This window comes from Vombatus ursinus, unplaced genomic scaffold (assembly GCF_900497805.2).
Source record: "Vombatus ursinus unplaced genomic scaffold, bare-nosed wombat genome assembly UNPS02014812.1, whole genome shotgun sequence".
Taxonomy (NCBI): Eukaryota; Metazoa; Chordata; class Mammalia; order Diprotodontia; family Vombatidae; genus Vombatus; species Vombatus ursinus.
The window spans coordinates 8,546,976-8,556,073 of record NW_020954590.1 but is presented as its reverse complement, the minus strand read 5'-3'; the positions used below and the strand labels follow the sequence as shown (position 1 = coordinate 8,556,073).

Sequence of the window (9,098 nt, the reverse complement as noted above, 5' to 3'; positions counted from 1 at the left end):
CTTGAAAGATTAAGTAATTTGGATTTTATTTGGTAGGCAATGAAGAATCAGGCAGCTAGATGGCTCAGTGGATAGAATCAGGACCTGGAGTCAAGAAGACCTGAGTTCAAATCTGGCCTCAAATACTCACTAGCTGTGTGACTCTGCACAAGTCAATCTCTGTTTGCCTTAATGCATTGGAGAAGGAAATGCAAACCACTCCAGTGTCTTTGCCAAGAAAACCCCATGGACAGAATGGTCCAACACAACTGACCAACAGCAATGAAGAATCTCTGAAGGCTTGTGTGTGTGGGGGGGGGAGAGGAGGGCAGAGTAGGTATGGGTAACAGAGGGTTTTAGTTTTCTGTAATTGCCTGCCAATCTTTTTCGTAGGTGTGATGCTCTGATTTGTATTGAAAAAAATTCCTGAGCAAAGGTTAATCTGTTAATAGCATGTTTTAACATCCAATAACTGGCTCAAGAGAGGTGGTTAAAGAATACATCCCATGGTACTTGCTACTGCTCAAGGTCATTAGGCCTGGCATCCTTCTCTGTTGATAAATTCATGAGAAGAGCTATGTGGTGAGACAGATTATTCCTTTCTCCTTCCTTTGCCCTGTCAAGCAATCAATCAGTGGATAAGCACTTGTTGTTTAGTTCTATCTGAATCTTTGTGACACATTTTGAGTTTTCTTGGTAAAGATACTGGAGTGGTTTGCCGTTTTCTTCTCCAGTTCATTTTACAGATCAGGAAACTGAGGCAAACAGGGTTAAGTGACTTGCTCAGGGTCACAAAACTAGTAAGTATCTGAGGCCAGATTTGAACTCAGTTTTCCTACTTTAGGCATAGTGCTCTATTCACAGTCATCTAGCTGCATCTAGTAAGCAAATATTACTGCATACTACTTGTCAGCCTTCAGGCACTGTGCTAGATGGTTTTTGTTGTTGTTCAGTTATGTCCAACTCTTCCTTTGAGGCCAGATTTGAACTCAGGAAAATGAGTCTTCCTGACTCCAGGCCCATTGCTCTGTTCACTGTTTCAACTAGCTGCCCGATGCCAAGTGCTGGGGACACAAAAAAGGGGAAAATCACAAAAACAGTCCCTGCCTTAGAGGAGATTACATACTAAGTGAGGAGGTAATATATAGATAAATCAGTGGATACAAAATACTTACAAAGAGAAAGGAAGGTAACCTCAGATAGGAAAGGTCAAGTGGATTGGAGGGCAAGGAAAGGAATGACCATCAGTTGGCCTTTCTACTGACCCTGGCCTGAAAGGAAGCCAGGAATTTCAAACAGTTCTGGGAACAGAACCAACATATAACACCTTGATTTCTCAACAATTATTACCTTAGAATCCCTGTGAAGCAGGGAAACTGATGGAGCATCACCAACATATGCCAGAGATGGGACTTTTTCTGTATATAAGGGAAATGCTTATAAGCCATTTTCCTGCTGTCAGCCTACAAACTGGGTCCCTGTATTATGTTTAATGGAGGAATGGATCAATGCCTGTGCAGTATTTAGGAACGTCACAGGCTAAATAGAAATACCTTTCTGTCAAGGAATCACAAAGAAAACCAGAAGGTGTGTCCTTTAGCCTAACCACGAAAGTCATTTGTGATGAAAAATTTTGCTTCAGATATGTAAGCTTTAATATGGGATGACCTTCACTTTCTAGTGTGGCCACTGGCTTTTCCACAGAATCACCCTTTTGTATAACTTAGGCTGCCAATTGATGAGAAAAATAGCCGAGAGTCTGATCGCCTCATATGTCCTCCAACAATCCCATCTGAACCCTCAATTTAAGTCAAAACTGAAGAGGTTCTAGTTAGGATGTGGAGGCCCTCAGAGAAGGTTGCTGCAATAGACTGAGAGGAACATATAGTTTATCTGAGCCACTGAAGCTGTCTACACTCATTGAAGACAGCTAGGTGCTTTCTTCACTACAGGATCATAGGATCATAAATTTAGAGCTGGGTGAAACTGTGGGGTACAGTGGAATGGATTTGGCATCAGTAGACCTGGATTCAAATCCTGACTCTTCAACTAACTACCAATATAATGTTGGGCAAGTCTCATACTATTTCTGGGTTCTGGTTTCTTTATCTGTAAAATGTATGTGAATCAGATTATTATTATTTTTTTATGAGCAATCGGGGTTAAGTGGATTGCCCAGGGTCACACAACTAGTAAGTATCAAGTATCTGAGCTCACATTTGAACCCAGGTCCTCCTGACTCCAGGTCCAGTGCTCTATCCACTGTACCACCTAGCTGCCCCAGAATCAGATTATTTCTAAGGCAAGGTTCTTAATCTTACGTGGTTAAACTTGGTTAATTTGGCAACTGTATTTCAATGTAATTTCCATTGTGATCCTATGTATTTTATTTTATGCATTTAAAAATATTATTCTAAGAAGGGGCACATAGATTTCATCAGGTTGACAAAAGAGTCCGTGACACAAAAAAGGTTAAAAATTCTTGCTCTAAAGTCATGGGATCATAGATGCAGAGATGACAGGCAATTTTAACATTATGAAGTTGAACCCTTTACTATATAGATAAAGTGACCAAGTTCCGGAAAGCTTTAGCGACTAGTCACACAGTTTGCAACTAGCTGAGCCAGAATTCAAACCTAGGTTCTCTTCTAATACTAAATCCATCACCTTTTTCTTCATCATTTCGTGACTTTCAATTCCTTTTCAATAATTTTTGTTCTATACTTCCATGTATGAATGCCATTCTCCTTGGCAGAGAAAAAAAAGAAACAGAATAGGAGTTGAGTCACACCCTGTTTTCTATCATCTTGTCATTATTTCATCCTCACCCCAATGCAGTGTCCCTCTCTCTCTTCTTGCCCCCAGCATAACTTTAAAAGGTTATTCATGTTTTTAATGTTTTCATTAGTATTCATTGCAAGCCTCATTTCATTTGTGTCTTTGTCATTCCTCACATTATTCTTATAAGATCACTTTTATATTCATACTATTCATCCTCAGTTATCTACCCTTCCTTCCATATTCTATAAATGTCTTTTTAAAATATGCATTTGTTAATGAGTCCCCTGAGCCACTAAAATGGTCTCTTTAGACAACTTCATCTTTTCTTCTTCATTGGCATCATCTGCATTTATGTCTTCAGACTTTCATTCTTGAAAATCTCTTGTTCATCTTGAGCCAAATTCCCCAGAAATGCTACCTATTTTTAACCTGGGCTTTTTGACATGTGATCTTACAAAGTCTTTTCAAAGACCAGTCTATTTAGCTACCTACTCACTTACCTTGTTTCCTCCCTCTCCCTCTGTCCTTTTCTTCCTTCCCTCCCTCCCTCACTCATTTCCTTCCTTCCTTCCTTTTCCCTCCTTCTTTCTTTCTTCCTTCCTTCCCTCCTTCTTCCTCATTCTTTCACTTCTTCCTTCCTTCCTTCCTTCCCTCCTTCCCTTTTTATTTCCTTCCTTCTTATTCCTGCTGTATCTATGGTAAAAAGGTGATCTAGGCTTTTCTTTTACATGACATGTTATAAACTCAATGAATGAATATACATCACTTAGCAAGATATCATCCCTTTCCACTGCTCTTGCCATTACCTCCATTACTTGGAAGATAGTAAATGAGTCAATCTGCAGAGATTGGTAGAGGTATGGTATGATACAGTGGATAGAACACTGGATTTGGAGTCAGAGAAGTTGGGGTGGAATCCTGACTCTCTCACTTACTGCTCATATGACCTTGGACAACTCATTTAACCTCTTCTAGTTTTCTCTTCTTCTTCTTTTTTTTTTTAAAGGCAATTAGGGTTAAGTGACTTGCCCAGGGTCACACAGCTAGTAATTGTCAAGTGTTCGGTCTGAGGCCAGATTTGAACTCAGGTCCTCCTAACTTCAGGGCCGGTGCTCTATCCACCGCCCCACCTAGCTGCCCCTGGTTTTCTCATCTTTAAATGTGAGTGTTGGTCTAGATGGCCTCTGAGGTCCTTTCTATCTCTAAATATATGATCCTAAGTGTTCCCTTCAGCAGGCTAAACAATGCCAGACCCTTATTCTTCCTGTAGTTAAATAAATGATTTAGATACTGAAATGATAATCTCTCTTTGAAAAAAATACATGCTACATGTGAAACGTCTTCCTTTAATAGCAATGATTATAAGTTAATATAAAAATTAGTAGCAATTTGTCCAGATTCATTCTGGTTCAGGTTAGTTCTGGCTGAGTTAGAAGGATTAATATTTTCTGGCTCATCACAACCTTACTTACAGGTTTAACAGGCTTTAATTCAACATGATCCTGGGGGGACTGATGGTAGGAATGTGTGTCAAGTCCACCTATGAAGTCAACTGAAAATATAATAGTCCAATATAAATATATAGATGGAAATGTAAAATACACATAAAACTGAAAATTGAAAATAGAATATACAGAAATAAAAGGTATTCATGTCTGAGATTTACCATAAAATGGAAAATAAATGTTTTTAATACATGACTAAAATCAATGAAGTCAATGAATAAATAAACTACTGGTGAAATTTAAGAGACATTCAAAGTATGTAGGAGCTTTTAGACTGAAAAAAATCCCCCATTTTTATTGGTTTTCGTAAAAGACAAAATAACATCAGAATATCAATTTATTTATGATGCCCCCAGAATCTTTTACATATCCTTTTTCTTTATATGTCAAAACTTTTTTTTGGGGGGGGGACTAGGCACTGGGGTTAAATGACTTGCTCAGGGTCACACAGCTAGTAAGTGTTTAAGTGTATGAGGCTGGATTTGAACTCAGGTGGTCCTGACTCTATCCTCTGCACCACCTAGCTGCTGCCTCAGAACTTTTTTTTTTTTGCTACAGATGCCATAATCCACTTTTTCCTAGTATGTTTTGTTCATGTTTTGAAAAAGGCTCTCAAGAAATCACCTAATAAATCTCTTTGACTCATGATAGGACTGCTCTTAATACATCCCAGAGAGAGTTAAGTCATCTTTAAAATATTCAAGGGAGCTTTCATAACCTCCTGGTAAAGTGACCAGATGTCTCATTTCCCCTAAAGTTAGAATTTTCTTTCTAAATGTTTGTTCTGAATCTCTTCTGTGTCACTCAGATTCTTCTTGTCCACTCTCATTTCAACTACTAATTCTAATTTATGTCAACTGCAGCTCAGCTGTACTTATGTTCTTTTCTAATTTTCAATCAACTTGAATTAGAATTAAGTTACATTACATAAGTACATATTCAACAAGTATGAAGTCAAATAGTGCTCCTGTTCATGTGTAAATTAATACTTATGTGACCTTGGAAAAGTTACTCACTCTCTCTAAGTCTCAATTTCAATATATGCAAAATGAGGGAGGTTGGCTTAAATGATCACTATTTTTCTAGCTCTAAATTCCATAAACTCAGCATAAGTCCCTCAAGTCATTCATTGTTCCTAAAATGTTTTCTATGTCTGTTCCTACATTTGCACACCTATATGTCTGTATACAATACTATAAATATATACATTTCTGTGTTTATATATACACATATACATACACAAACCTATAATGCAGACACACAATGTGCCCAAAGTGTATTTGAAAACTTAGTTATATCTTGCCCTAATGCCAATCACTTAGGTGAACTGATATTGACCTTCATTAATAAGAACTAGACTAGAAATTAGATTTGGGCTTGGATTTTCCTCAGTTACTCTTCACCTCCTCCCAAAATAATCTTGAGTCTGTTTCTCTGAGCAGATCAAATTCTAAATTGACTGTGTTCTAATTTTCATTAAAAAATATTAAAGACATTATAATGGAAGAGCAATTGAGGAAGGGGCTCGAGAGCTGAAGAGGTTATGCTACAGAGAAAGAAGCACTTTCTTGAAGGTAATTTTGTACTCAGAGACATGATCTTGTCTACCGCATGATCTTATCCATGTAATATCAAGGTGTTTTATAATGGGGGTTAGCCATAGTGAAAAATACTATGTCATGTTAATACAGCAAAGTGTAAGCTCTTCGTCACTGCTTTACCTCCCACATCCCTACTTTTTTCTTCCAAAGCATCTGACCAAGTGCTTCTGATCCTCCCCTCCATTTCCACTAATCATATCTTCATTACACTTTTAATTTTTGATAAATTGGTCTTTGTGAGGATTCTTGGCAGGGTTTATGGGGAGTGGGGAGGGGAAATGACTAAAAAAATATTGAACCTAAATGATTTAGTGTCGGTTATCTTAAAAAAAAAGCTGATCATTTAAAATACCCTATGCCTTTTCCATTCTGGGAAAGCGAAATGTTACATATAAACATTGGCTCAAGAGCCAGCAAGGATATCCTTTACTTTTAGATCTTACTAATCTATTTCCTGGGCCAAACTTAAACAGAGCACATAGCTGCCAAGTCATCTCTTAGAAGAAATAATGTTTCTTGTAATTGAGCCTCTTTGCAATTACCCCCTCCAGTCACCTCAAGTCTCTGACAAGGATGCTAACCAAGTGGATGAATGGTTTGCAAGAGTTACTATATATTTATAGTGATATCTTGCTGTATGAGGACAGTATTATGTTTTCTCCTTGTAAAAGACACACAACCACTCAAAACTTTGTATTTGTCTATAGGAAAGCTTAGGTCATAAAGCAAATTTCCTTTGGATAATTCAGTACTCTGGAGTCATACTTAATTCCCCTACCTAGTTCTCTCATACCTAGTTTACTTTATACATAATAAGCAAAAGAGATCTCAAAGGCGATTGATTTCCCCACCCTTCCCCACATTCTGGTGTTCAGGGTAAAGAATATGCAAGGTGGGCAAAATGAATGCTGCTGATTGCTGACCCTGACAGCTTCACATGACAAATAATTCATCACATGCCCTGTGAACTTGAAGGCTCTAGCTCCTTGGGAGCTAGAAAAAGAATTGCCCATAGCTGAGTATTTCTTGGTGTGGTTCAGACCCAATCTAAGTGCTAATGCCTTCCTGCCCCCATGGAAATGAGATTGGTTCTTACTGTAAATCTATAAGTAATACCTAGAGAAATCTTTGTTGACTGTATTCTCCATTTCTTTGTCCATCTGAGTAGCCTTCTATAAAGGAGTCTTCTTCTGCAGTAAGAGCACAGAGTAGATATTTCTGTGCTTGTGTGTGTGTTTGGGAAAAGTGAATTAATAATGAAACAAGCCCATTTTTATTGTAATACGATATCTATACTTCAGATTTTATAAGAGATGGCTATCACTTAAAAAAATAGGAAGTTCCATTCATTTTTGCTGCCTTCAGAATATCTCTGATTCGAAATATGAAAAAAAAATTAGAACTGAAAGTATCTTGGCATTGTTACACTTGCTTTATAATATTAATTGATTTGATTTATAAATTTGGGAAATTGCATTCAACAGGAATGCAAGTCAGTGACTATGTACTTAATGCCTTCCATTAAGGGCATTGAGTACTCTACTACTCTTTCCATAGAAAGACATTATGCTAAGCACCAAGGGTGATGGTACATAATGGATTTGGAGTCTGAAAGATTGAGTTCAAATTCTGGTTCTGTTACTTACTAGCTGTGTGGTTTGGGGCAAATTATTTAACCTCTCTGGGTCTTTGCTGTTGTTGTTCAATCATTTGAGTTGTGTCTGGCTCTTTGTGACTCCATTTGGGCAGAAGTACAGGAGTGGTTTCCCATTTCATTTTTCAGCTCATTTTACAGGTGAGGAAATTGAAGCAAACAGGGTTAATTGACTTGTACATTCATTTTACAAAAGAGGAAACTCTGGGGCTTAGTTTCTTTTTTTTGTAAAACGAATGGGTTGAAGAAAATAATCATAAGGTCCCTTCAAATTTGAAATCTTATGATCTAAACTAAAGTTTAGATAAGATCTGTATTCCCACTTTCATGGAGCTGATAGTCTGTTAGATAAAATATTATATATGTCCCAAACAATAAATAATTGCTTTAGAGAGGTAAAAGAAAAGTGTGATATAAGATGTGGGGAAAGGGTTTATGGGGAACATCCCTTTCACTGGGGCACAGAAGTAGGAACAAGAAGAGGTTTCCTTGAAAGTGTTTGGCTTTAAAGGATAGATAGGAATTCAACAGGTGAAGAAAGACAGGACATTCTAGGTACAATGAACAAAGTCTCAAAGGCAGGAAAAGTGGGGGATATGATTGGGGGACAAGTATCCTAGTTTAATTAGAGAGAAGAGTATGGATGGAGCAAAATGTGAAATAAGGTTGGAAAGGTGAGGTAGTCTCAGATTGTAGAGGGCCTTCAATAAATATTTTCAACAGGTAGATATCATAGGATCATAGATTGGTAGCTCTGTGGCTCAGTGGATAGAGCCTGGAGTCAAGAATACCTGAATTCAAATGAGCCCTTAGACACTTCCTAGTTGTGTGATCCTAGGTAAGTCACTTCACCACTGTCTGCCTCAGTTTCCTCATCTGTAAAATGGGGAACTAGGAAGCCTCTTGATGAGGGTGAAAGAAGAAGTATAAAAGCTGGCTTGAAGCTTAACATTAAAAAAAATACCCAAGATCATGACAACTGGTCCCACAACTTTCTGGCAAATAGAGGAAGAAGAAATGGAAACAGTGTCGGTTTTTATCTTCTTGGGTTTAAAGATAACTGCAGACAGTGACTGCAGCCATGATATTAAAAGATGCTTGCTCCTTGGAAGGAAAGCTATGGAAAATTTGGACAGCATACTAAAAAGCAAAGACATCACTTGGCTGACAAAAGTCCATATAGTCAAAGCTATGGTTTTTTCAGTAGCAATATACGGTTGTGAGAGTTAGACTCTAAGGAAAGCTGCTGCTGAACTGACACTTTCAAAATGTGGTGCCAGAGAAGATTTTTGAGAGTTCCTTGGACAGCAAGGAGATCAAATCAGTCAATACCTAAAGAAATTAATTCAGGCCATTCACTGCGCTGGGAGGTCAAATATTGAAACTGAAGCTTAACAACTTTGGCCACATAACGAGAAGACAGGACTCATCAGAAAAGAACCTGATGTTGGGCAAGATTGAAGGCAAAAGGGGACAACAGAAGATGGGATGGAAAGATAATATCACAGAAACAATGAACATGAACTTGGACTGACTTCAAGAGATAGTGGAGGATAGAAGAGCCTGGCATGCTATGGT

General features: G+C 37.9%; 1 protein-coding gene across 1 annotated transcript in view; it reads right to left on the bottom strand.

The window, feature by feature from the left end:
- Nucleotides 1-606: 606 nt before the first annotated feature.
- The window catches only part of LOC114053832 (sodium/potassium-transporting ATPase subunit beta-1-interacting protein 3), a 777,776-nt gene continuing 769,284 nt past the window's right edge, over nt 607-9,098 (bottom strand). The window contains exons 6-7 of the mRNA XM_027876960.1: nt 4,233-4,312; nt 607-642 (exon numbers count right to left, since the gene is read on the bottom strand). Of these exons, the coding sequence (XP_027732761.1) occupies nt 607-642; nt 4,233-4,312 (116 nt within the window). The remainder of the gene's footprint in view (nt 643-4,232; nt 4,313-9,098) is intronic.